This window comes from Tinamus guttatus, unplaced genomic scaffold (assembly GCF_059628265.1).
Source record: "Tinamus guttatus ecotype Peru unplaced genomic scaffold, ASM5962826v1 Tinamus_guttatus_pri_ptg000927l, whole genome shotgun sequence".
In the NCBI taxonomy this organism is placed as follows: domain Eukaryota; kingdom Metazoa; phylum Chordata; class Aves; order Tinamiformes; family Tinamidae; genus Tinamus; species Tinamus guttatus.
Window position 1 is genome coordinate 602,926 of NW_028289461.1, and position 27,919 is coordinate 630,844.

The window sequence follows — 27,919 nt, forward strand, 5'->3', positions numbered from 1 at the left end:
ACATGAAAATGGGATTTAAAATTCCTGCTTAGCACTGGACTTCTGCAGCAGCAGCGTCTGCCATCAAGTTTCTATTCATTTTTCCCCTTGGATTCACAAGACATTATGTAATGTTGAAAACTGGTTATTTTTAGCATGTTTTATGACTATTTTAAAGTGGTTAATCATTCTGAGCTTGTTTTTAAAAAAAACGTGTTCAATCCATGCTACTGTATAGCCCTTTATAGCCATGTAAGGGAGGGCTCAAAGATCATGTGGATGATTTCTTTTCTCAGAAGTCAAACACTTCCTAGTTACCTTATTTGCTACCTAAACCTCTGTATGTTTGGTACAGCTGTGTTATGCATATAGTGGCAGTATCTCACATAAAGGAGGATAATTGTTGCCTCCATTTAGTGAGAAGAAAAGGTGGCTTATGCAAAAAGTAATGGTATATAAGCCCTCATTTTAGGAAAGTTATGTATACTTTCCCAAATCACGTGGGTAAAAACACTGTAAGAGGCTATAGGTAAGCAAGCGATAAAATGAGCCTTAAATCTCTCATTGCCAAGTTTCCTTCCAAAACGGAATGCTGACATTTATTAAAATATGAAGAAAGCAGTTTATCCCCAAACATCACTCTTTTTTTTATGGTGATATTCAGTTTTCAAGAGCATGTATACGTATATGTATCTGATAGCCTTGTATGATGAGGTGACTGGCTGAATGGCCATTGTCTACTTTGACTCCAGGCAAGGCTTTTGACACCGTCTCCCAGACCATCCTCATAGGGTTATGTGAGTGGACAGTGAGGTGGACTGAGGACTGGCTGGGTGACAGAGCCCAGAGGGTGGTGATAAATGGGGCCCAGGCTGGCTGGAAGCCTGTGGCCAGTGGTGTCCTCAGGGGTCAGTACTGGGCCCGGTGCTCTTCAACTTGTTCATCAGTGACTTGGACAAGGGCACAGAGGGCACCCTCAGCAAGTTTGCGGGCAGTACCAACCTGGGAGGAGTGGCCGACACTCCTGAGGGCTGCGCTGCCATTCAGAGGGACCTGGACAGGATGGAGAGTTGGGCAGAGAGGAACCTCCTGAGGTTCAACAAGGACAAGGGCGGGGCCCTGCACCTGGGCAGGAATAACCCCAGGCACCAGCACAGATTAGGGGTTGACCTGCTGGAAAGCAGCTGCATGGAGAGGGATTTGGGAGTCCTGGTTGACACCAAGTTCCCCATGAGGCAGCAATGTGCCCTCGTGGCCAAGAAGGCCAATGGGCTCCTGGCTGCAGCAGCAGCAGCGTTGCCAGCGAGCGAGGGAGGGGATCCTGCCCCTCTGCCCAGCTCTGGGGAGGCACCTGGAGCATTGGGGGCAGTTCTGGGCTCCCCAGGACAAGAGGGACCTGGAGCTGCTAGAGAGGGGCCAGCGCAGAGTGACAGAGATGATGGAAGGACTGGAGCAGCCATCGTATGAGGAAAGACTGAGCGAGCTGGGCCTGGTTAGCCTGGAGAAGAGAAGGCTGAGAGGAGATTTGATCAACACGTGCAAGTACCTGAGGGGTGATTGTAGGGAGGATGGGGCCAGGCTCTTCTCTGTGGTGGCCGTGTTAGGACAAGGGATAATGGGTACAAGCTGAACGCCAGGCAGTTCCACCTCCATGTGAGGAAGAACAACTTTCCTGTGAGGGTGCCAGAGCCCTGGCACAGGCTGCCCAGAGAGGCTGCGGAGGCTCCTCCTCTGGAGATCTCCAAACCGCCTGGATGCCACCCTGTGCCCCTGCTCTGGGTGTCCCTGCTGGAGCAGGGAGTGGGACTGGATGATCTCTAGAGGTCCCTTCCAACCTCAACCATTCTGGGGTTCTGTATTCCAAAAAGTAGTGATTTGAAACACTGTTTTCTAAGCTTAGAAACTTTTGTAACTCCCGCATAAAATGCAGAGAAATCATTAAATGAATAAAATGATTCCTTGAGAAAAACAATGATGCCTAGGTATCTCTCAAGAATATATAACATCCATATTACGTAGAATTGTAACAGTATCATAAATTTAACCTTAAGGTATCAAAGTCTTCCCTTATGATGAAGAGAAGAAGTCTGAAGGGTTTCAGTGAAATTATTTAAGTAATCCCCCAGCAATCACTAAGGTTAATGGTACTGCAACCTGCGTTTCCCGGATTGTCTGCACAGCACAGGCAGAATGTGGCACTTAAAACTTGGTTTACTTGAGGTGTTCCTTCCTTCCTTCCTTCCTTCCTTCCTTCCTTCCTTCCTTCCTTCCTTCCTTCCTTCCTTCCTTCCTTCCTTCCTTCCTTCCTTCCTTCCTTCCTTCCTTCCTTCCTTCCTTCCTCCCTTCCTCCCTTCCTCCCTTCCTCCCTTCCTCCCTTCCTCCCTTCCTCCCTTCCTCCCTTCCTCCCTTCCTCCCTTCCTTCCTTCCTTTCTCTCAAACGTTCCTGAAAACCTGTCAAAAAACACCCAGGTGTATTTGGGGCCAAAATGAGAAAATGAGAAATTTGAATTCAAGCATCAAGAGAACCAGTTTCTCTTTCCTTCATGGGCAGGTGTGCCAAGACATCCTTGGGCTTACCTGGAATAAGCACCAAAGATCAGTTTCTTGTTGATGATGAGTTGTCAAATGATTTACAAGAGCTGTGCCTCAAACAGCTGGGGAAAGAGGGACACAAATGATTCAATACCTCCTCACTGAGCTCCAGCCAAGCAGGAAGTTTTAAAAGTTGTTTGAGATAATATATTTTAAAAGTCTTCATTAGTAATACATCATAAAATGGTAGACATAGAATTTATTTTAGGCCCAACCCCTGCAACCGCTCCTGCTCCTGCTGAGGACGTTAGCTGCAGAGCTCGCTCTCTAGCAAGTTTGAAATTCAGCTGATTAGTATGTCCAGACTGAGGGGACTATTTGGTGTGAAAACGTGCACAGTGACTTCTTTGAAGAGTATCCCCAGGGTTATGTGCACCCTTATCTTGTACATTATTTGCTTCAGGTGGATGGTTTCTTTGTTTCCACATTGGATGCACTTTCTTACAATCTCTTTTGCTTTCATTATGTTGGTAAATAAGATCATTAAGGCATGTTGCTGTTATTCTTTGCATGCAAACATCTCCACGCCACTGTCTCTTCTGAACAAAAGCTCAAGCTTATTTCTGGGCTAATTCATGTTCTTCTTTTGGGGGTTGCAGGTTGCAGTCGGGGCTCTGAAACATAATGATGGTTTTCAGAAAGGTAAGTCATGTTCTTTGCTGTGATTTAGTGATTAGCCTCAGGCCCAAAGACAAGAAAAAGGATCGTAACATGGTTCAGCTCATAAAGAAAAACATCAGTAACCCAATATCAACAAGGTACCAAATAACATGCACCAAGTTGCAGAGATGTCATGCCTACTTTGGGCCAGCCTTGCCTTGCTCACGCTGTGCTGGTGACCTGGGCCTCAAGGGGTGTCACTGAAGCCGCACAGATTGCCCGTGGAGTCTCACTCCGTGCAAAGTGGGGCTCTCTCACCTGTGACATCCTCCATAACTGAGCCACTTTATAACCATCAAAGATAAGACCAACAGCTACTGGGTTTACATGCTAGCCATTATAATAAAACTTTTTGTTTGTACTTGGATTAGTGCCTGAAGCAAGAGAAATTCTGAAGAGCTTCGACTCAGTATTTCCAGGACAGTAGCAGAGGCCACACCAAGTCTGCATGAAAACAGCGATGAGCAGCGTTAGCTCACACCTCCCCTCAGTGACAGAGCAGTTCTGCCTGCTTGTTTGCTCTGTAGGCAGGATCTTGCCTGGCTGTTTGCTTCTTTGTCAAGAGAGGAGTTGGCCTAAATAAGGAATAAGGTTTTGTTGCCTTAGAGAGATCACGGAGGCTCTCCTATTTCCAATGATATGAGTGACAGCAGAGAAAATATCTATCTAAAACTACTTCAGTAGAACCTCTACATTTCCAAGGATCTTACCTATCTGTCTTTTTGTTTGTTTGTTTTGGTTTGTCTGGCTATGTCTTTGTTTCCAAGTATCTTTCTGTATGAATACTGTAGCTTATATGAGGCTGTCAAAGCACTTCATAAGCATCCCCTATTCCCTCCTGCAATCTCCGGGAGGCAGTGGAGCTGCGCAACCACGGGCCTTTGTGTAAGTGTTGTGTCATTTCCTCCTGTAAAACAGCTGGGCTTCATGACATGTCCAAAGTCACGTACCAGGTTGGCTGTGGAGCTGGAAATAGAACCCAGAGGTCCTGATACTCTAACCATTATATTGTACTGCTTTAAGTGTAAGAACTTGTCTGGTTAAAAACACTGCAGAAGAAATCAAAAATGAAACCAAGAGATGTATGGCTGTGAGCTATATGGCCTCAAATGTGTCACTGTACTTGACAGTTTTTCTTCTCTCCAGGGTGATCATGTGTGGCTGGAAACTCAGTCAAGCAGTGAATTTAATGTCCCTATTGGGGCAGTTGTGAAGGACTCTGACTCAGGACGGATCTTGCTGGAGGATGACGAAGGCAAGGTGAGCTATGCTATAACTTCTGTAAGGTCCTAACATTTAAAAGTTTTGTAACAAAGAATGGTCATACTGTGTCAGAGACAAGCTCCAACTAACCAAGTTATCCTCTCCCATGGGGAGCAGAGTATTAATTCCTACAGCTCAGCCAGCTCTGACTTACAGAGCATGCTGGTTTCAGCGTGACTTACAGTCAAGTTCTTTACAGTCTAACATGCCTTTCTGCTTTGTTTGCTTCTGAAAGAAATAAACCTCCTCAAAACTGCTGCCTTGCCTTTTCCAGGAGCACTGGATCACAGCAAGGAACATGCACATGGTGCGCCCAATGCACCCCTCCTCTGTCCAAGGGGTGGAGGACATGATCCGCCTCGGGGACCTCCACGAGGCAGGCATGGTGCACAACCTCCTCATCCGCCACCAGGAGCACAAGATCTATGTGAGTACCAACGGCCAGGGTACAGCCCTGCCAGAAATGACCGCTACTACACATCCAGCTGGTGACCTGAACAGCAGCCTACAGTCCTCCTCTCGTACCTGGTGACATCTGCTTCCTTTCCTGACTGAGGATGCTAATGAGTCTCAACATAGTTTTGGTCTTTGTTCATCCTAGGACTTTGACTGCAAACAAGAGAGCTGAGAGTAGCCCCTGAGAGCACTGAACTGCACAGGGAGTGATCCCACTTACTTTCTCCTAGAGTGATCATTTCCACTGGTGACTGCCAGTTAGCTAGATGTGCAGTCCACGTCACAGCTTAGTGCTAGAGGGTACATGCTGGTATTACTTGCAGCTGTGATATGTTATTCGCCTAAATAGTAGACAGTGACATGATTTGGATTGTCATCCATTCAAAGTCAATATGTGCTTGATTTTGATGTGATAAAGGAAATCAAGAAAAAAGCTGGAGATTTAAAAAAGCGGCTTAACATAATGCTACAAAACAGCACATGATAAAGACAAATGGACTTTTGCATGTTTTAGCTTGAGGCAGTGAGAGGAATTGTGATTTTGCCAGGCAGTTATGGTTAGTGTTTTTCCTTTTGCAAAAAATTCCATGTCCCAACACACTTAATAACAATTCCTAGCAATGACCCCAGCCCTTAGCCTTGCCTAAATGCTGCTGTGGATCTCCCAGATTGTACTGATCTCCCTTGGTTGTATTTTTGTTTGCAGTTCTGCTGCCAGAGGTAACTCTCATGCCTGTTTTCTAGACTTACACAGGGTCCATCTTGGTAGCAGTGAATCCATACCAGCTGCTGCCCCTCTACACAGTCGATCAGATCCAGCTGTACTGCAACAAGAGGATTGGAGAGCTGCCACCTCATGTCTTCGCCATTGCAGACAACTGCTATTTCAATATGAAGAGGAATAAGAAAGACCAGTGCTGTGTGATCAGGTGACTGGCCTCAGAGGAGATAAGTGGCAGAAAACAGCAAATCTGGCATGTTTTTGGAGCACTTCTGTGGACAAAGGAGACCTTCCAAAGGGAAATGCACAGATAAGGCTAGAGATAACAAGGAGGAAATGTTTTCTTCCTGCTACTTCATTTTCTGTTAAGGTTCAAAAAGCAGAAAATAAGCAAGGGATTTCCAGAGTCCATCGTTTGCCCCCAGACACCTTGAACATTCCGCACAGAACCACTTCATTTAGAAAATAGAATATGACCCTGAGTGATGCAGGACAACTTTTTAGAATGTGGTACTTGTATTACATATATGTTATGGAAAAAGAGACCACCTGGAGAAACTTAGCTTTTGCTCATCTGAAGATGACAGAGACTTTCTTTATCCTATAAAAATTTACCACATATCCATTTTCTGTTAATCATCAGTGTGAGGAATCAGATTGTTTCATTGCAATAATATTTAACATAGCTGAGGCAACTCAGAAGTAGTAAAAAAATGGTAATGCAATAAAGAAAAAATGCACTTGGTCATTTAATTTGCACCAATACAGAAAACCTTCCATGGGTTTGCTCATTTCTAATCAGTGGGAGAATTTATTTCTCAACCTAAATCTAATCTAAAAACATCTAAAAAATACTTCACTTTTAGTACATAAGATAGTGAAAGCTAAAATTCTCTAGTCCTTCATGAAAGATAGTCTGATCTGCCATTCATAGGGTAAATTAAGTGGCATAGTTTTACCCTGGTTTGCTGTTTTGCCACCCTCACTGAAAAGAAGAAAGAAAGCCTCTAATGTGTCTTGTTTCTTACTGCAGTGGAGAATCTGGAGCTGGAAAAACCGAAAGCACGAAGTTAATATTACAGTTTTTGGCAGCTATCAGTGGGCAGCATTCCTGGATAGAGCAGCAAATCCTAGAGGCCAACCCCATTCTGGAAGGTGAGTTATTCAGCAAAAATATCTGACTTACCACTCTTATTTCCAGACTTTTATATCAGCATAAAAAGTCAGGAACAGGCTCTAGATGCACTTGATTTGCTAACATTCCTGAAGCATCAGCAGGGCAGGAGTTCTTCAGAACTTTCTACCACATCCCACAGGTTCACAGCAGCTCCCGCGCTGCCGCAGTGCATAACCCAGAACTGCAGGAGCACAAGAGCCCTTTTGGGAATGTGGAGTCCTTCTGGAAAACCTCCATGGCTGGCATTTGCACCAGCCAGTGACAAAGTGACTGGCCAAGCAAGGCTGTAATTGTAGGGGAGCTCCCTGACACATCCCCCTTGTTCTGCAGCAGGTCAAGTGGGCGCCAAAAAAGTCCTTATGAAGGGCCTCAGAGTTGCCTGGTTCTCTTGGCTGGCTAGATATAGGGTACATTTGGGTTGTCTGTCCGATTAGCCAGATACACAGTATGCCTGTCCTTTCTTCAGGAGGCAGCCTGAGACCAGATGTTCTCAGTGCACTGTTATTTGGAGCACAACATGTGAAATACCAGCAGGAAAAAAGAAAAAAATCCTGATGTTCATTAACTACAATAATCTGTACCCATCAGCTTTTGGAAATGCCAAGACAATTCGGAATGACAATTCCAGCCGCTTTGGGAAATACATTGATATCCACTTCAACCAAAATGGTGTGATAGAAGGAGCCCGAATAGAACAGTTTCTTCTGGAGAAGTCCCGGGTTTGCCGGCAGGTAACGGCAGCTGCAGAAGCCCCTTCTGCCTGTCCCTGTGTCATGAACCTGTGTCCACAAGTGTGTCCATTGGCCTCCTTTCTAGGCTCGAGAGGAGAGGAACTATCATATCTTCTACTGCATGCTCATGGGCATGAATATGGAGCAGAAGAAGATGTTGAATTTGGGCACTGCTTCAGAGTACACTTATCTCACTATGGTAAAACTCTGCTGTCTTCTTTGTTACCCATCTGCCATTTGCTTCTCCCAGCAAGGAAGTCCAGTGAATAGAGCTACAGATGGGTAGTTGTCAAAAATTAATTGTTCCTTCCCTAAGGCACTGGAAGCAGCAACACCAAAAGTGGTGTGAACCTCAGTGAAGCTGTAGCAGCTTGTGGCAGTTCAAAGCTTTCTATCAAAGTCAGCCTAAAGAAAGATCAAGGGCGTCTTGAAGCAGGTGGCAAATATCCCTGCCTTCACAGGGACTCAGGTTTTTGATGAATTCAAGGGAGAGTAAGCAAATGAATAAGCAAATGCGAAGTGTTCATAGCAGAAACAATGAAAAGAATCTTAGTGCTTATATCTGATAAATTTTATATACATAATGCAGGAAGGTGGCATTTAATTTCACCTCCAGCAGCAGTAAATGTTCCAGTCTGAGTTTATGTTGCTGTAGTGGCAGGAATGGGATATAGGTGAGATTTTTGTTCAGATCAGCAGTCAGCAAAAGTAGCTGTTCTCCATGCTGTAAACAGAAACATCTAGGAATGGCTCGTGTCTGTAATCACCACACCCTTTCACTGCTGCTAACAGGGGTAGAAAAGACTTTTCCCCATCTCCATTAGGGTTGAAAATGGTTCATATGAGGAACAGCATCTGCTGTGCAGGCTTTGCTGAAGTTTTTCCTGATGTTTTGGATGCTTCTGTCTGTCTTCCACTCAATCTTAACGTTCCCTCCTCTGAGTTGCTCTTTACCATCGCACAGGGCGACTGCACGTCCTGCGACGGCCGGAGTGACGCCAAGGAGTACGCGCACATCCGCTCCGCCATGAAGATCCTCATGTTCTCAGACTCGGAGCACTGGGACATCAGCAAACTGCTGGCTGCTATTCTGCATCTGGGGAACGTGGAGTTTGAAGGTAGACTTGGCATAATCTCTGCTTGGCCCTTCCTCAGCCTTGACGTTAAAAGCCTAGAGGTGCTGCCTTCTTCCCTTGTGCAGCTGGGTTGTGCCTTCTGGCCCTGTGGAACTGGGTGGTGGGCAGAGTTGCAAGGGCAGGCAGATAAGCACCCTACAGTTCTGATTTGTAACTCCTCTGGCTGCTGTTTTGAAAGACATCACCTTGTTATTTTATCTTGCTGCCAGGTTGCCATGGTTATAAATAGGCCCTTATCACACAAACTGAAACACTAGATAATATAATGCCATGTTAATGTTTGGTGGTGGTAGCTGCAGGACAGGAGCAGCTGAGTCATGCGTGCAGTGGAGATGACAGCAGCCATTCTCCTGGCTGGGTTTCATCAACACTCACCTAGCACGAATGTGCTCCTGCTATGGCACCAGCCTGGCCTGATTCACCCACCAGAAACTCTGGCATTTTAGAAAGGGACTTTTTTTCTCCCTTTGTGTTACAGGGATCCAATCAGTGATGCCAGCTGCATTTTGTAAAGGTGGCTGCTAAAATGTGGGATTTCTTTTATGCAGGAAAGAATTTTTATGCTTTTTTTTTCTAAAATTCCCGCAAGCCAGATGCTAAGAAAAAATTGTTTTCAGAAACGCATGTTCTGAAGTCAGATACTTCCCCAAGCCCCCAGTGGCTGCAGTTTTAAGTAATGCGCTTGTGAGTTTTGCTGCCTCCAGGGCTGTCGTATTTCTGAGGCCAGGGCAAGAACCCTCCTTAGTAAAATTCTCAAACTTGGGAGTTGTGTTAGGAAACTTATGACTCACCACATTCACAGAGCTACAGGATTACAGAAATACAGCTGCAGTAACAGCATAGCAGAAATGATTCACCCTGAGCTTGGCTGTCTCCTCATTCTAGCGGCAGTGTACGATAACTTGGACTGCTCCGATGTCATGGACTCACCACACTTTTCGATTGCAACCAAATTGCTTGAGGTAACTCTCATCTTTCTCTAGTTCTCTTCTTCGCCCTCGCTCCCTGATTGCTTTGACCAGAACGTCTCTGTGGAGCATTTGGTTATGTATGGATGCACGTGGAACGGGCATGTCCCCTTCTTCCTGCTGATGCTCAAGTGTTGGTGTTGCACATGTCTCTCTGAGCCAGGAGATCTTTCTGGGAGAACAGGCCTCCCCTGAATCCTGCTGGACAGGCCGCTTGTGTCCACTGCCTGCAGAGCCCTCTTCCTCAGACAGGCTTTCTTTGCTGATTCTCCTGTATCCGTCACACTTAGAATGAGCAGGGTGCCATGACTCTTCCTCCAGGTAGACTCCAGTGAACTCCAGAACAGCCTTACAAGCCACTCCATCATTATCCGAGGAGAAAGCGTGTCCAGGCCCCTGAGCATAGTTCAAGCCGCGGATGGAAGGGACGCCTTCGTGAAGGTACTGGTGCTAACACCCCCCCTGTTTAAAAATAGGATGTGTTTTCAGAGCCATCTCTCTTAATGGTTCAAGCACCTGATGTGGCACACATACAGCCACAAGACTCTGGTCTCTGCGAGCTTCCAGGCATAGTTTGACTCCACTGTGGCAGCACAATAACAAGCAGTAGGATATGTCCAAGACTGTAATGATGGGCTATCACTTCCTCTTAATTTTTCCCCAGGGTATATACGGAAGGATTTTCCTGTGGATAGTGAACAAGATCAACTCAGCTATTTTCAACCCAACTTCTCAGAACCCTAAAAAAACACGACATTCCATTGGGCTGTTGGACATCTTTGGGTTTGAAAACTTTGACAACAACAGGTAGGAGGCTCCAGACTCCTTTCTGCCGAGGAGCTGAAAAGCAGCTGATAACAAAGGAAAAGAATGAAAGAACAAATAGAAGAGTGTTCTTTCATTACCATCCTGATTCTCAGAGAAGTGGTAAAATTTCCATTCCTCAATTTTCCCTGTGCCAATCTTGCATGGATGCATGGTCATACTTCCCACTTCTCTGCCAGCCTTCATTACGCAGCCATTGCACAGGTTGAAGTAATGGCTATGCAGCTGCAGAAAGGGAGGTAGCCCTTATGTGCGCGGATGCTGTATGTTCCCATGTCCCTGTGCCTAACTTCCATGTTCCACGGCATTTTTACAATGTTTCCTGGGATATGTTTTGTACACAGCACGAAGGAGGCTGTGGGGAGTTTCCTGTTTCCATCTTGCTCAGTGTTCTCATGCCCCTTTCTTTGCACTGCTTCATTTCCCTAGTATTAAGGACAAGTTTTCAAAGCACGTGGCTGCTGTACCACTGTCTCACTGCTACCTCTGCCGCTGCTGCCTTCTGTCTCAAGGTGTTGTTTCTGTTTGCCCTTCTCCACTGGAGCAGCATTTTTTTCACTGGACTGCAGCTAAGCATGCTAATGTCAGTGGAATATCAGATAAATGGCTGTGCCAAATAAAGTTATTATTATTGCTTTTGCTCTGTTTCCTTCTACCTTTGTCATCTGTCCTTGATATGCAACCTAAAATGTTCCACTTTTTTCACTCTCTTTTCCATTCTTCACTGAGATCTTTTTTTCCAGTCCATTTCAGCCTGTGCATCTAGCCTGCTCTCAGCAAGATAATATCCCCCACTGAGTTTTGGAGCTGTTCAAACCATCTTATATCTGTCCTGTCCTTTTCTATTACTTGGTATTGTTCCCAAAGGCTGCAACCCAAATGAAGCCTCTCTGTGGTAAGCCAGCACAGGCACACACAGCATGCCCCCAAATTACCTAGTAATTAAGCTCAGGGGCAGCATCCAGGACTAACTGCCAAAAGAAGCCCTAGAGCCCATGCAGGTAGGAATGGGTCACACAGTCATATTGTCATTATGGTAGTTCCACATTCAGATGTTCCCCATTATCTATAGAGTTTCTGGAAACATATATTGCATTTTTCACTGCTTACCCAGCAATGCTCTGTCCTCATCTGGCTCATTCCTGGTCATAATGATCATAGCAAAGACCAGTTGTGTTCCTTATGTAGATAGGGTTGACGACATGCAGTGGTGGTACCAGTGTAGAATATATGACTAGTAGATCCATATACGCATTTAATACAGAGATTAAACAAATACCACAGAGCAGCGCAGCACTTGCCAAAGTAGAGATGACCATGTGTCTCCATGTCGTCCGCCTGCAGCTTCGAGCAGCTCTGCATTAACATTGCCAATGAACACCTTCAGCAGTTCTTCGTGCGCCACGTCTTCAAGCTGGAGCAAGAGGAATACCTTGCGGAGCACATCTCCTGGAATAACATTGACTTCACTGATAACCACCAGGCTCTGGAAATCATTGCGCTCAAGCCCATGAACATCATCTCCCTCATTGATGAAGAGAGCAAGTTCCCAAAGGTGAGTATTTGACTTTGCACACCGAAAGGTGCAAAGGAGGCTTGCTGAGAGCCCGTGTCTTCTCCCCACAGACGTCCCTTTTAAATTAGCTTGCTCCGTAGGTGCTTCGTTCTTTGCCCGCGTGTGCTGTTCCTGGTACCTGGCTGTCAAAACTCTTCTGTTGCTCCAGACAGAGAAGGCAAGAGTCCTGATCATTTATAGTGGCTCTTCAGGAAATATTTGGATGCACATGCTGTCTGGGTATTGTTCTGTTTTTGGTTTGGGCTGTAACTTGCTCTTTCCCCTGGGTGACAGACTTGCTTGATTATTGTGAGCACTGTGAAGAAATGCTATTCTGCAAAGGCCACTTCTCTCAAACAGGACACCGAAAGTTCTTAACACAGCTGGTAATGGTAGTAATATTATGGGGACTTGTCTGTGAACACCACTTCCATTTGTTCACAGAGTTGGGACCAGAGCTGTCAGGAGGAATCTGCTTTATTGTCCTTTTCTGCCTGTGTTTATTCCTAGGGTACAGATGCCACCATGCTTGTCAAAATCAATTCCCTGCATGGCAAAAGCAACGTATACATCCCACCCAAGAGTGTCCATGACACCAAGTTTGGCATCAACCACTTTGCTGGGGTTGTCTTTTATCAGTCAAAAGGTGAGCCTGTCTCTCCTGGATTTGGAGGGTGGAGATAAGGGCACGGCTTGCTGTGGATGTGTGACACTGGGCAGTGTTGCTCCCTGGCCTCTCATTATGAGAGTACATAACCTCCAGATATGCTTTTCTGAAGCCAGGAAGATTGCTTTAATCTGCAAGTTACTGCAGATGAGGTGGATTTCAGACAGAGTTGGCCTAAAGCCAGCAGGCTACAGGGACAGCAAGCTGATTTTGTTTCTCTCTTACAGATTTCCTGGAGAAAAATCGGGACACACTGAGTGCTAATGTAATGCAGGTGGTCCATTCTTCCAAAAACAAATTCCTGAGACAGATTTTCCAGGTGGAAACGACCCCACCTACTCTCGGCCGTGGGACCATTCGGCGTCTTGGAGGTGACCAGTCCTACAAGGTTGGCTTATTGGCAGTAGACTGAAAAAACAACCACTCTCTCCTCTCTTCCATAAGGCTCTGTCCGCTCTTGTCCTCTTTGTTTTGCACTGTCTCTGCAAATCTCTGTTTCAGTCAACTTGTTTCTGCAAGGGAGTCTGCAAGAGCAGCCAGTGTCTGTCATTCATGCTGTAGACAAGCACAATGTCAGCCGGTCTCCTGGGTAACAACAGCTAGAAGAAACTGTGTCCCTGGACAGCTGTATGGCCGCGCCTGCCACCTCTCACAAATGCAGGATTTGTGCTACCTCCCCACACACCACCAGCACATGGATGGGTTTTCTGGGTGTCCTCCTGGGCATCCCTACTGCACCCCACAGCTGGGAGGGCGGTAAATGAGTAGGAGGAAATCACAGTCCAGAGGGTCCGTCTGAAGCAGCTGGAGCCTCCAGAGCAAGGCAGTGCCCGTGCGAAGGCAGCAGCCAAGTGCTGCCCTGCTGCGCTTCCGCAGCTGTAACGCAGAGCAGGCCGGCACGGCCGCTCCGGGAGGCTCCCGGCTCCGTGGCACAGGGAGCTGCCCGGCCTCCTGCCCCAGGGGCTCCTGCCTCCCTGCCCTGCACACTGCTGCAACCTCAGCTCCTTCTCCTGGCGCAGAGGTCTTGTGAAAAAGTTCAGCACTGCTAATTACTGCAGAAACGTCTGTGCTGTAGGGGACCTCGTACTGCACCCGCTGAAAAAGCTGTAAAGTGCAGCACCCTGGGAAGAGCATGGGCAGAGTTCAAGTTCTCTGCTCTGCTCCAGCTTTCCTGTATCTTGATTTCTGACCATTTAACTATGCAGTGTCAGCACTGCATGAAGGTGTCTTTGCTTTTAATGTGTATATCTCTCTGTTTACCTCTCAGAGCATAGGGCAAATAGTCATTTTGCTATAATACCTTTCATTTGCCTACTCTCCTGGCTCTGTTTTCTGATCCTGTTCTTTCTTCTTCAGTCTTTAACCCAGTGTGGCTTTCTGCTGTCTAGAACATCTGGCCATGGACAGGTAAATAACCTGGGGAGAAGAAAGTTAGAAAAGGAACAAGTAGCAAAAGAGAATGGACTTAGCATCTCTTAAATGCCATGAATACTTTGAGATTAAATATCAGCTCTATCTACATTGCTGTAATGCTTTAATGGCTTTCATCTCCTTAAAGAAGATGATTGTGTTACTGGAAAAAAAATAACTTTCCTTAGGAAGACATTTAGAAAATACAGTAGTATGTCAAGAAAGGATTTATTAAATTCAGGGCAGCAGGGGCTGTTACCTGTTTCAAAATGCAGAGACATCAGCTGAAAGGCCCTTAATAATTTCAGATAGGTTGGGCCCTCGTTGGGAAGTCTACAGAAGAGAGCAGTGGATGAAGTGCTGGAAGGAGCTTTGCTATTTTGAGGTCTCACAGTTGCTCTCCTCAGTCACCAGCCATGGGAGAAAATTTACCAGCACCCAGGCAACAAGTTTAACCCTGGCTTATCTAAAGGTGGTCTGGGAGAGCACAGGGCATGGGCTGCAGCCCTCTCTGGCCATCCCACTGACACACCGCTACAGCAGAAAGGCCTCTGAGATCTGGGACTGTAAATTGCCTTAACTCTCTTGCAGCAAGTATGCATTTGACTTTAAAACTACTTCAAACAAACGCTTGGTACACCTAAGATATATCAGAGATGCTAGGAGACATTGTCAGGGACAGTTTTCCAATGGCGCGAGTGCTTTGTCGCTGGAGGGCAGCATTGCTCTGTAGCTAAAGCAGAAGGTGGCAACTTGAGTGTTTAAAATGGCACTTTAAACCTAAGAGCCAGCACAGTGAGGTACTATGAGGACTGTAAGAGAGGGCAGCCACTGACTTTAAATGGTTTACTTATTTGAAAAAAAAAAAAAGAGGAAAAGAGGAGAGGAGAGAGGAGAGGAGAGGAGAGGAGAGGAGAGGAGAGGAGAGGAGAGGAGAGGAGAGGAGAGGAGAGGAGAGGAGAGGAGAGGAGAGGAGAGGAGAGAGACCTTTATACTCACCTCTATAGTGCTGCAGTTATTACCTGGAGGCTTATAAATAGCCATATGAAAAAGACCAGGGGAGTCTTTACCTGTTACTAAGACCATGCACTGTTTTCACTGTAATTTAGTGTGCCCTAAAAACATACTGTGAGGCAGAACTGAAGGCCTGTTGCAGTGATGTATGTGAAAAGGACAGAGGTGGAAGCTTTCAGGGAAGCTGCAGGAAGCCAGTGTGAAATGCAGCCCCTGCTGTCCCTCCGGGGTTGCACTGTTGCAGCTGGGAGCAGAATGCAGCGCGGGAGCTGTGAGCACAGAGCACCACATCTGCTGCCCTGTCCAGAGGGGTTTATAGCTCAGCCACCAGTAACTGCCTCCTCAGCACTTACTGCACAACGGGCAAGGAGCCCAGTCATCCTCATCGTTAAGGAGCTCTCTGGATCCTTAGCAGTCCCAGTTAGTCCTGAGCTACAATCAAAATGTCTGGCCTGGAGGCTATTACTGCACTAGGAGCAGTTGCCCATCAAGTTTGCAGGCTGTGAACAACAGTTTGGCATCCCGACCCTGCGCAAAACACAGCCGTGGTTGGGAGAGACAGAGCTCTGTGGGCAAATTTCCTTTCATCACAGTTCCTTCTCAAGGAGCTCATTAGGTTATTGGCAAGAATAATCCCAAATAAGACACAGATGGCAGATTTAGGTGCCATGCAGGTAACTAACTTTTTCTGACATAGTTCAAAAATACAAAGACGTATTAATTTGCTCCCAACAGTGAATTATGTAGCAGTCAGCACCTGCTTTTTCTTCCCAGGGCTCGGATACCACCAAGCGACTCTCTACTCTGGGGGGACAGTTCAAGCAATCCTTGGAAAAGCTGATGAAAATCCTTGGTCAGTGTCAGCCATACTTCATCCGCTGCATCAAACCAAATGACTTCAAGAAACCACTGGTAATGTTTAACAATACAAGGTCTTGTCTTCTGTAGACTTCTTAATGAGAAAAAGCTGTGGGCTGCTGTGTAGCATTTGATACTTGCACCTCAACCAAGCTCTGGAGTAGGAGCTAACCTGCCATAGAAAGGGCAGTAGGATTCAGCAATATTAATTTATAAAAACATCTCTAAAAGCATCACTAAGTAATAGACAGTAAGAAAAAGCACATAAGTCTATTCCCGAAGGAGCTGTAAAAGTCATCCCTGTTCTGAAAAAAAAAAAAAAGAAAAAAGAGAAGATTTTTCTAGACTCCTATGAAGGAGACAAAGGAAGAAACAAATACAGATCCCACACTGGCCATATGATGCAGCAGTCTCACACAGGAGTGCTGTTGGTGTTTGAAAGAGGAGCGATGTGGCTTGAGCCCACACTACAGAAGAGGAGCAAGCTCCTCAGTAAGATGCTGGGCTAGAACTCGGGAGATCGTGACCTAGTTCTACACAAAAGGCTCAGCTGATGTTGGTCCAGTGAGTTAATCTGTCTCAAAGTAATGCATGTGGTTTAATGAGTCTATTTTTATTCTGCATTACAAGAGAATAGCAGCCACATGCTCTGCTTTCCATGGCTCTGCCCAAAGGGCGTAAGTTGCTACTGCAGTTATTTGCACTTGCAAAATGACATGAGCAATTCATCCGAAATTGCACCTACAGAATTGGAAATGGCTGTTAAAGTCAGACCAAACTTAATGGACTGTTTCCACTGTTTATCAACTTTGTGATAAACACAAGTTTGAAGACCCTTTAAAATAACTTGTTTATGCCTATAGTTAATTAATTTAGGCCACTAAAATAAGAAGTGCAACGAAGGAAAGAATACTCTGCCATTCTGCAGTTACTCTAAGGCCAGAGGTGAATAGAGGTGCTTCGAGGAATGCTGCAGCTTCTTTCTGCACTAAGTCTGCTCCTTGTCTGCCTTCCCTCCCAGCTATTCGACCGAGAGCTGTGTATCCAGCAGCTGCGCTATTCCGGGATGATGGAGACCATTCGGATCAGGAAAGCTGGCTACCCAGTTCGCTACAGCTTTGAGGAGTTCTTTGAGAGATACAGAGTTCTCCTGCCAGGCTCTGCTCGAGAACAGGTACGTGAGAGCAAACTTGGGTTAAGGCTAATTTAACTTCTCCTTATCAGGCTTTAGTCATAGCCACAGCAGAAATCCACTCTTGGATTACTGCTGGCATAGAGCTGTCATCACAGTAACTGCAATTAAATACTCAAATCCTCACTTGGACCTTAGTGAGGGCAGTGGTTTTAGTGTTTTTAGGTCTGCACTTCCCCCCAGCCATTTCTGTTCTTTGCCGTTTGAAATGTCAGGCAGTAGATCTTTACCTAGTAAAGCTGTTGTGTTTCTAAACGAGCCCTAATGTGGTTGTGATTTTGCACAGCAGCTGAAGAATGATGCTCGCAAGTGCTGCATCAGCATCTCCGAAGCGGTGCTGGGCAAGGATGAAGGCTGGCAAGTTGGAAAAAACAAGATTTTCCTTAAAGTAAGTAAGAAAGACAGTTTATAACCTCTTCTCCCGAAAAACTGGGTGCTTCAGAGTAAAGCGTGACCTGCCTGTGAAAGATTGGTGACCAGAAGGACTAGATTCTCTTATAAACTCTCTCTTGAATCTGAAGTAAGTAAATTGGTGGCTATTAGCTTGGTTCAGGAGAGGCTGATCCTCATCCTGTGCTCCATGGTGCAGCTGAAGCTGTCCAAGACAATGCTCAAGCTCTGGAGCATAAGGAACTGTTGCAGGGACTTCCTTGCCCTTAGCTCCTGGTAAGGCCAGTCTTACTGTAGGCACTGTGTGCTTGTTCGTGGCTGCAGCGAGGCACAGTGCATCCAGCTGTGCACCACCTTCCTAATGCAGTCCCATGGATGCATTTCAATCCCAGCTTGCACAGTCTCATGCTGAGTCTGGGCCTCTTTCAGAACATATGTCTGGTTTTCAGAACTTGTGAGGGTTTCTGTTCTATTAACGCATCCATATTTTCCTTTAACAGGATTATCATGATACAGTACTAGAGCTGCAACGACACAAGGTACTCACAGATAAGGTGCTTCTTATCCAGAAGGTGATGAGAGGAGTCAAGGACAGGTCAGTGACATTAAAGAAGAAAATTTGCTTCAATTTGAAGCATTAATATTTGTGTTTTAACATCTACATAAAGCATTTTCAAATATAAAGTGTATCACTCCTTGCCTTTTATTAGCCCTAAATTCACTTCTCATCATGTTAAAACACACAGTATATCTAGACAGATTTTGCACAAAGATTTGCGCGCTCTCAGTTTCTTCTCTTGTAGACAGTAAACAGGGCTGAGACCAGAGCACAGACAAACCATGGGAAAAAAAAAAAAAAAAAGCAACCACTTCTTTGCTCTCTCAATTCCTCATAAGAAGCAGCAGAAATAACCTACTGCTTGTCACCTCACCTGTCTGTTTGCTTAGGAAGCTGTTTCTGAAACAGAGGAAATCTGCTATAGCCATTCAGACAGCCTGGCGAGGCTACTGCTGCCGGAAGGATTTCAGAATGGTAAGAGACAAGCAAATATGTATTTATATACTATGCTTTACAGCGTTGAGTTGAGAATTGGGAACTAACACACTCGAAACTGAAGGGGAGAGAGGCAGAATGGCAGGGTGTAAAGAAGGGATTTGTTAGGTCCGAAGAGGGTCCTGAGCCACCTCCCGGCTCCCTGCACCTGCGACATTCCTGCTTTATGGTGACCCAGTAACTCACCCGGCCTCTGGCAGGGCTGGCTGCAGCGACCGGGCACACGAGTCCAGCCTGACTCTTCCAGCTGGAAATCTGGGGCCGGTGTTTGTGCATCATGGGCACGCTGCATGTGCCACCTCTGGTACAGGAGAACGGCACTTCTGCACAAAGGTGGCATCACACCTTCCCTTATTACTGAAAATAAGCATTGAACTTCTGTAGGTGGGGACTCTGAGGGTAAGGAAAGCTACATCGTATTTGGGGCTTTCACATGCTGTGTGTTTGTGTGGGAGGGATTATTATTACAATATAACATCCCATTCTATAGGTTTGGGAGGAAAAAATGACATTTTAAATTAGAAACATTTTCTATTTTCCATGAAGTGACATAGTTACTGCCTGAGGAGCCTGTCTTGCCCGGTGCTCTGCCCCATCCCTTTCTATTGCTTGTCACACCCATCTCTCTCAAGGCCTTGCCATTTTTCCAGTCAGTTGGCTTCATTTCTGTTTTCTCCTTTTCCTTGCCATAATCCCAGGTTATCACTGTTGCTTCTTGCCACCACTTCCTAGAATGTCCTCAAGAGAAAGCTATATAAACTGTTTTTGAAGCCGCTCACGGCAGAAAAATACAGGATTTTCTTAAGTAGCAGTGTCTCATAACCCCTTCCAGTATGTCTGTCAAGTAACTGAATTTTGTTGTCATCTACTTTTCCCAATTTAGCCCCCATCTTAGAGGCTTTGAGCCATTAACCTCTTCTCTTCCTCCACCTGCTGCAGATTCTGCTGGGCTTTGGGCGCCTGCAGGCCCTCATCCGGAGCCGGCAGCTTGCGAAACAGTACGAAACAGCCCGAGCTGCTGTCGTCAGGTTTCAGGCCTTGTGCCGTGGATATCTGATGCGTAAAAAGATTGCAGAGCAGAAGAAAGCTGCATGTGTCATACAAGCGTATGCAAGGGGCATGTTCGCTCGCCAGAGTTACCAGAGGATGAAGAGAGAGGTACGCGTATCCCTCCAGATGCCTTGTGAACATGATGTTGCTTTTATGAGGTTCTGATAGATGTTTAACTAGCAGTGAATGTTGCCACAGCAGTTTGGTTGTTGTTGTTGTTGTTGTTGTACACTTCAGTGGTTAGCAGGCTGACAGATGTGAGCTCTGTGAGATACGAAAGCAGAGGCTAAGTGGGCTGATGCTGCTTATGCTTGCTGTCTGTGCTCATCACGGATTTATTTTCACCAGACCCAGATGACCAAGCAGAAATATTCTTGACAGAAGGGAGGATAAAAAATAAGGGGATTTGCAGGTGTTTCAGGTACTGCTGCAAAGGAAGATCACATTCTATATCGGGGCCTGATAATGTCTCTTAGGGATCCATTCCTGAGGGAAAGCAAGTGTTGTGTATGCACTGCCAGAAGAATCCTATATTTCTTACCTTGGCTGTCTGTAGCATATAGGAGCCCTTCTTGTGGTTTCCTTCCAGCATTAAATGCTGTACAAACAGGACATAGATATCTGCCTGTGGGCCAAAGCTAGAACTGAGCAGCCCCTGCTGTGGAGCAAGTCCTGGTGCAGACAGCTGATGAACAGCAGAAGGGAACCAGCCCAGAGGTATAGGAACAGTCACAGATTGGTCCTCTTGTCCACAGTACCAGGGCAAGCTGGAAGCCAGGAATATCCGCTTGGAAGAGGAGAAACGTCTCATCCAAGTCCTCGGGCCAGTGAAAGCAAGAGAAGAAGCTATGAGGTTAGAAAAGGTAGGTATGTGCATTGAGGAACATGAAATGCCACGCTGTGGCCCAATGAGACAGTTTCCACTGACAGCGTCCACTTCGCACTATTGACTTGCTCCAGGATCTGTGAAGTGATGTATGTCAGAGGACAGTAAAAAGCAGAATTCCTTATAAACACATTTGCCAGGAGATTCAGGAAGGGGCCAAGTCAAACACATGCACGTCTAGAGTATGAGGGGCTCTTTAGACAAACATGCACATGCTGTTATGCTGTTTGCCAGCAGGGCCAGGGAGGGGATCCTGCCCCTCTGCTCAGCCCTGGGGAGGCACCTGGAGCATTGGGGGCAGTTCTGGGCTCCCCAGGACAAGAGGGACCTGGAGCTGCTAGAGAGGGGCCAGCGCAGAGTGACAGAGATGATGGAAGGACTGGAGCAGCCATCGTATGAGGAAAGACTGAGCGAGCTGGGCCTGGTTAGCCTGGAGAAGAGAAGACTGAGAGGAGATTGGATCAACATGTGCAAGTACCTGAGGGGTGATTGTAGGGAGGACGGGGCCAGGCTCTCCTCTGTGGTGGCCAGTGACAGGATGAGGGGTAGCGGGTGTAAATTGAACCCCAGGCAGTTCCACCTCCATGTGAGGAAGAACTTCTTTGCTGTGAGGGTGCCAGAGCCCTGGCACAGGCTGCCCAGAGAGGCTGTGGAGGCTCCTTCTGTGGAGATCTCCAACCCGCCTGGATGCCGCCCTGTGCCCCTGCTCTGGGTGTCCCTGCTGGAACAGGGGGTGGGACTGGATGATTTCTAGAGGTCCCTTCCAACCTCAACTATTCTGCAATTCTGTGATTCTGCTATGATCTCCTGACACAAAACATAAATTTTAAATATATTTTTTCATGATAATTAGGAATGTTGTGTTTTTCCTGTAGTATTGTTCGATGATACAGTTCTTGAAAATTGCATTACTACTTATAAGCCAACAGCCTATACAGACAGCTGTGCAGAGTGCAAGCTGCTGATGTGTTGGAACTTGGTGGCTGCTTAACACAAGCAACACTTGGTTTCACATCAGGCACTGCGCTGGCAGAGCTACATCTCATGGGCATAACACCTTGGTAATCACCTGTCATCCTCACGCCCAGTCATTCTAGCTGAATGAAATTCCAGCCATGTTTAACCAACTTATATGTTTAAAGGAACACCTGGCTGCTCTGGAGAGAGAGGAGAATGAAGAAAGACAAAGGAGGAATAATGCTCTTGCCAACCGGCCAACAAGTTATGATGTTATCAGTGACCAAGAAATGGTGGACAAAATTTTTGGATTTTTACCTTCCATGATTGGAGGCCAAGAAGGACAGGCTCCCCTGGGTTTTGAGGTACTGAGCTGCAAAGTGGTGATGGGTCACGTTCATGCCCTAGATAAGTCCACTGAGTCAATTCTGTTCAATGTATTTCTGTCCTGTGAAAGCAGTGAGCAAGAACTGCCCAAATAAGTCGTCCAGAAATCCCCTGAGGAGCTGAGGGGGGTCCCAGGAGGTCAGCTCCCAAAAGCTCTGGTTCACTTGCAGTCTAGGGACTGCGCGTCTTCAAAATCTCTCCGAATTTGTTCCATCTCCCCAGGAGACCCTCTCTGGATTGTGCCAGTCTCTCCTTCCAGCATCAACTCCTTGCTCTGCTGCCAGGGCTTTCTCAGTGTTTTCCAGCTTGCACACATCTTGTGCAGTTACTCCACGTCCTTAAAACAAAGGTTTTGGATGTACTTGTGCTGACAGCTGAGGAGGGTGGGACAGAGGGCAGAGCAGTCTCCATTAGTGTGGAATGGGAGCAGCGAGGTAGCGCTGGTGTTTTCCGACACGCACCGTCTTGGCCAGCTGAAGACCAGCCCAGGGAGGCCACATGGAATGGAATGGATGTGTCCTGGAGCAACAGGTTGTACGTCCCAGTGGTCTATTGGTAGCTGCTGAACATGGCCCTGGCTGGAAAGCCAAATACCAGAGGAATTACAGACAAGTCAAAAATGCATATACAAAAAAAATAAGAATATTGTGGGTGGAGGGAAAGAATATAAGCTTCTTCTGTGTGTTCTGTGTAGGATTTGGAAACGAAGCCGAACAGGCTGGAAGAGGTGGACCTGGACATGATTCCCATGAGCATGGAGCTGGAAGAAGAAGCAGACGGCTTGGCAGAATACACCTTCCCAAAGTTTGCAGCTACCTATTTCCAGGGGTCATCTACACACACACACATCCGGAAACCCTTGCGGCACCCACTGCTTTACCATGACGACAAGGACAACGTCCTGGTATCTTGCTGCTGCTTCTTGTTGCTGAACTTGCTCCCTGCAAGAGCCCTGGCTCTCACAACTCACATCCTCCTTGAGGGATAGGAGGATGGAGAGGGAACTGTTTTCTTGATATTAAGCAGCCTTCCAGAAGAAGGAGTCCCATGCTGCAAAAGCCTTGTCATTACTTGGTCTTCCCTCTGGGCATAAGGGCTCCTGGAAGAGCTTCCTGCAGAGTGCTGGTCTGTCCAGCTGTGTAGATGCAAAGTGCATCTAAACAGGAGGAAAGGGCACGTGGCCTTTGGTCCTCTTGGCAGTGTTTGATTATGCTTTCTGCCATTGCAGGCTTCCCTGGTTGTGTGGGTCATTATCCTGCGGTTCATGGGAGACCTGCCAGAGCCAGCAATGTTTGCCAGGAGTGGCACCACCAAGAGCAGCTCCGTGATGACACAGATATATGACACACTTGGCAAGAAAAACCAAGTCCAGTTCAGGAGCAACAGCCCAAATATGGTGAGAGGAACAGGCTATGTTTGTATTTTCAGATGCTTTCCTTGGTTCTTATGCTTTTCTACAGAAAGAAAAGCAAAGGAAACCTTGCAGGCTGTTGTACTTAGCCAGAAGTACCAGAAATGCAAAGGGCTCCCTATCAGGGAGGACACTGCAGCTCCTTTGAGCAGCAGGTCCCAAATTTTGCACCTGTCTTTTCTTAGTGACTCATTCTTGCCATGCATGAAACTACTTTCCAGTAATGACAATGTGTGTTGCAGGGAGACAACAGAAAGGATAACAAGATCTCCAAGGGGATCTCTTCCCTGAAGCTGAAACGGTCCTCCAAGCTGACAGGGAAGGTAAGAGTTGGAAATAAATTGCCTTTTCTAAGTCTCTACCTGGACTCCTATCTTCCTTGTGCCTAGTGCTTACAGGATAACACAGGAAATTTCTCCAAGGCAGTGAGAACACAAGATTTTGAGTTGAAAGCCAGAAAGATGGAGCATCTCTCATTTCTTTGAGAGCTGCCTGGTATAAGGGAAGGTTTCCAGATAACTCTGGGGTTCTGCTTGTGTATTTTTCAGGTAGCAAACCAGCTGAAAAGTGGAGAAGAGGCTTTCCAAGAGGATAGCTCGATCTCTGAGAGACCTATGTCCAACCTTGAAAAAGTGCATTTCATTATTGGCAATGCAATCCTGCGCCCTGCCATCAGGTAAGAAACTTGCACCTTCTTTCTAGGACCAACACTCCTTGCCTCAAGGATATGCAGCACTCCCTATCCAAAGCCACAGGGAATGCTTTTACCATGTTGTTTTCACATGTTTTATTACAGAGATGAGATCTATTGCCAGATTTGCAAACAACTCAGTGAAAACAGCAACAGGAGCAGCTACGCTCGAGGCTGGATCCTTCTGTCCCTGTGCCTTGGTTGCTTTCCTCCTTCAGACACATTTGTGAAGGTACATTGCTCACCTTTCCTATAGCAGCTTAAAGGCCTCAGCTGCCCTGGTTTCTTGTTTATTTTACTATTTTTTTACTACAGCCACCTAAACTATCTGGCTATCATAGCTGCTGGTGCTGTGATTTCAGCAGAAACTATCTCATCTCATAGGCTTTTCTGGGAATTGAAATAAGTGACTATTGTACTAATGTTTACTTCTTTTTCATGAGTCGGATCCTGTTGTTGATCACAGCCCTCATTTTACATCTTATATTGTGAAAAATTCGGCAAATCTTATCATCTGCAGTTCTGCTTTTCCAGCACCTAAACCTGTCTCCAGTTACCAGTCTCCTAGTGATTAAGTATTCCCTGAAGTCCAGCGCATGCAGTAAAAGAGAGAGAAAAAAAAAAAACACCCTATACCTGCAAACCTTAGAAAATCCAGTGGAGACTGGGCTTTCCTACCATGTGGTTTTTTAGGTACATTAATTTCTAAATGTAGGTAAATGATAAATCCACTTTACCATGGAAAAAAAAAATCATCTAAGATATCTGAGCCTTACAAGCCCTGCAAAGCTCTATTTCTCTAATCTTTATCTTCCAAAGTCCAATTTCAATCTCTGTGTCAACCATCAGAATTTAATGATGTTTAGAGTTTAATAAGAGAGTTTAATGAAACTGAAAAGAGCCATAATCTGCAGCCCTGCCCGGCAGCTAACCCCCTTCCTGGTTTACCTGATCATACAGAGTGTCACAAGATGCAGTTTGTTCCATTGGGAATGCTAACCCTACCCCCACCCTTGCCCCAGCCTTATTCTAGGAATAAACATTCTCGACTATTTTTACAGTATAGTTAAAAATAAGGAATAGGCTTATACGGACCAAATCTTCCTCTTCAGTCTAGAAATTTGTCAGAATGCGAACAACTTGGTGTCTCAAACCCTCTTTTCCAAAGCACCAACCTTAATCTTTAAAATTTCCTAGAAAACTGTACCTAAGCATAAGCAATACTGTAATCTAGTCTATCAGCTGGAAAAGGTTTCTAGTGTTGAAGGAGCACTGGTGTTTCCTAACTCTCTCGTGTGTTCTGTGGCTAGTACCTGCTGAACTTCATCCACGACGGGCCCGCTGGCTACGCCCCGTACTGCGCTGAGCGCCTGAGACGGACCTACGCCAACGGCGCGCGGAGCGAGCCGCCGAGCTGGCTGGAACTGCAGGTGCCAATTCCCTCGTCGCTTCCTTGTGTCGATCGTGTCGGATCGCGCTGGGCTGCGTTTCCTAACCTGTGTGACAGAGAGGAGACATCAATTGCACAAGCTGCCTTAGTCTGGATAACTTATTAGATTTACCTCTTTAATGGCTATTCTGTCAACCCAAATTCAACAGAGGGAATAAATGAAGAGCTGCAACACCTGATACGCAGGGTGGTGCCTGCATCCACTCAGGAGCTGCAGGCTAGAACCATCTCATGAGAGAAACTCTTAATATTATCCTTGGAAAGGACTTAGCAGGGCTCATCCTCTTAAAATTAGTGGGGTATATCTGTATGGTAGGGCTACATTGCCCTCCTCCTGCCTTTCAGTTACACACATACCCCATTCCAAAAGCGCAAGTCTCAGTTTGACTCCTTCCTGTGCTTGACCATGCACCTTCCTGAGAGATCATGCACTGAAAACCATGTGTGCATTGGAGATTCTCTTAGTGATTGTCCACTAGGGCATACAATATGTGGGGCTTTTAAATCTAAATACCTTCCTCATTCACCACAGAAAAGTTTGCTCCATAATTTGTATCTCTTTGTATCTCTTATTTAACTCTGGCTTGCAGGCAACAAAGCAGAAGAAACCCATTGTATTTAATGTCACTCTGATGAATGGCCAGAGCATCACTGTCCCTGCAGACTCTGCTTCTATTGCCAAAGAGATCTGTCAGTTCATAGCAGATAAAACCAAGCTGAAGGATGTGTTTGGCTTTTCACTCTACATTGCTGTGTTTGACAAGGTAAATTGTGGAAAACCAGCATGGAATTTGTGGTCTTTCTCTGTGGTTTCTGCTCCTGGCTGAGGACTTCCTCTGGCCTCTGTTCTAGAAGTGCTCCCCTCCCTGACTTACACTGAGGCTAGAACTAAATCAGTTCTCCTGGATATCCCAGGATATCAGATCTGATAATCCTATTTTACCTTTCTGCTGCCTGGCCACTTGGCATTTTCAACACTGAAAACCCACTGCAAATGGCCTTGCCTTTCTCCTTACCCTCTAACTTATTCTTTCCCAATATTATCCCTGTACATATAAATATACATAAATTACTGAAGTATATTATATATGCTCCCCTTTTTTTTTTTTTTTTTTTTTTTTTGCTGTCAGGAGTTGAGGAGCTTTGGGTTTGTTGCGCTTCGCTCAGATCCAAAGCAGGCATGCCAGTAAATGTGCTGTTCCTTTATTGTAGGTCTGGTCGCTGGGTGGGGGACGAGACCATGTCCTGGACGCCATCTCCCAGTGCGAGCAGCTTGTGAAGGAGCGGGGCACCCATGAACGTAATGCTCCCTGGCGGCTCTACTTCCGCAAGGAAATCTTCACCCCCTGGCACAACTGCCAGGAGGATCCCTTCAGCACTGACCTCATTTACCACCAAATCATTCGTGGCATCCGGTTTGGAGAGTACCATTGTGAGAAGGTGGGTTTCCTTATTCATCCTCATAAAGACACAAAACAATATAAAGGTTAATATCCTTGCTATTAGTCTCTTTGACACTATGATTATTTGAAGTTCCTCTCTCATTACACTGGAATGCTAACTAGGGATACCCAGGCAAAAACAGAGGAAAACGAGTTTTTAAACTGCCTTCAAGGTTAAATAAGGATGGGTGGACTTTATGACGTGTTTCTAGGATTCTTCTAACAGATTAATTGTTTCAGGAGGATGATTTGGTGGAGATAGGTGCAAAATATTGTTACATCCAGTTTGGAGATTCCATCCACAATGAGCTTGTGCAAAAAGTGCTCCATGACTGTATCCCAGTGAAACAGCTGAAGTCCAAGCCCCTGGAAAAGTGGGTGAGCCTTATAACCTACGCACATGCTAAGGTAAGAGTCTTGTCTGGCACTGCTCTGCAAGCACTCTGAGTGCCTGCTTCTGCTTCTTTCATCATCTCCATTTATAGTCCGTAAAGGGAAGAAAAACATCTCAGTTTATCTACTGCAAGTAGTTAAGAGTGGGAGAGAGGGAATCTTTTCATTCTTCCACATATGGCTCAACAGGAGGACAGGAAAGAAGAGAACAAATCACCGAACAGAATGTCTTCTAAAGAGTGTCTAAGAACCTCCAACTGACAACTGAGTCAGGATTACTGGCATAGAATGGAGTATTATTTTTGATCTGGATAGTGTTATCTAGGTTATTCCCATGGCAGCTGCAGTGTGTGAAACAGAGCTGGCGATTTGAGGAGAATCTGAAATGCACAAACCTGCTCGCAGCCTTAGCTGCATGTGGCTTGAAACCTGGAGACCGGTCCTCGTTGACTTTCTGCAGGTGCACTTGATGTCACTGATAACAGAGGACTGTTGGGATGCTCTGGGATCACGTCTGCTCTTTATTATCTGCAGACGCAGAATGCAAATGTGCAAAACACACAATGTTTTTCAGATCATGCAAATAAGATTTTGCTGAGGAAAC

General features: G+C 46.0%; 1 protein-coding gene across 5 annotated transcripts in view; it reads left to right on the forward strand.

Moving 5' to 3' along the window:
- The first annotated feature begins 3,195 nt into the window (after nt 1–3,195).
- MYO7B (myosin VIIB) overlaps nt 3,196–27,919 on the forward strand; it is a 37,477-nt gene continuing 12,753 nt past the window's right edge. Inside the window, exons 1-31 of one of the 5 annotated variants that reach the window (XM_088538102.1) lie at nt 3,196–3,213; nt 4,378–4,491; nt 4,769–4,921; nt 5,695–5,879; nt 6,705–6,826; nt 7,437–7,579; nt 7,665–7,778; nt 8,544–8,697; nt 9,601–9,677; nt 10,005–10,124; nt 10,348–10,490; nt 11,853–12,063; nt 12,574–12,709; nt 12,958–13,118; nt 14,099–14,137; nt 15,929–16,066; nt 17,034–17,186; nt 17,494–17,592; nt 18,095–18,189; nt 18,543–18,627; nt 19,588–19,806; nt 21,727–21,906; nt 22,623–22,832; nt 23,157–23,337; nt 23,586–23,662; nt 23,888–24,015; nt 24,136–24,262; nt 25,341–25,460; nt 26,071–26,244; nt 26,693–26,920; nt 27,163–27,330. In XM_088538102.1, coding sequence (XP_088394228.1) covers nt 3,196–3,213; nt 4,378–4,491; nt 4,769–4,921; nt 5,695–5,879; nt 6,705–6,826; nt 7,437–7,579; nt 7,665–7,778; nt 8,544–8,697; nt 9,601–9,677; nt 10,005–10,124; nt 10,348–10,490; nt 11,853–12,063; nt 12,574–12,709; nt 12,958–13,118; nt 14,099–14,137; nt 15,929–16,066; nt 17,034–17,186; nt 17,494–17,592; nt 18,095–18,189; nt 18,543–18,627; nt 19,588–19,806; nt 21,727–21,906; nt 22,623–22,832; nt 23,157–23,337; nt 23,586–23,662; nt 23,888–24,015; nt 24,136–24,262; nt 25,341–25,460; nt 26,071–26,244; nt 26,693–26,920; nt 27,163–27,330 — 4,272 coding nt within the window. Of the gene's footprint in view, nt 3,214–4,311; nt 4,492–4,768; nt 4,922–5,694; nt 5,880–6,704; nt 6,827–7,436; nt 7,580–7,664; nt 7,779–8,543; nt 8,698–9,600; nt 9,678–10,004; nt 10,125–10,347; nt 10,491–11,852; nt 12,064–12,573; nt 12,710–12,957; nt 13,119–14,098; nt 14,138–15,928; nt 16,067–17,033; nt 17,187–17,493; nt 17,593–18,094; nt 18,190–18,542; nt 18,628–19,587; nt 19,807–20,453; nt 20,562–21,726; nt 21,907–22,622; nt 22,833–23,156; nt 23,338–23,581; nt 23,663–23,887; nt 24,016–24,135; nt 24,263–25,340; nt 25,461–26,070; nt 26,245–26,692; nt 26,921–27,162; nt 27,331–27,919 lie in introns of those variants that run through there. The other 4 variants (XM_088538100.1, XM_088538101.1, XM_088538103.1 and 1 more) reach the window with 4 other exon arrangements.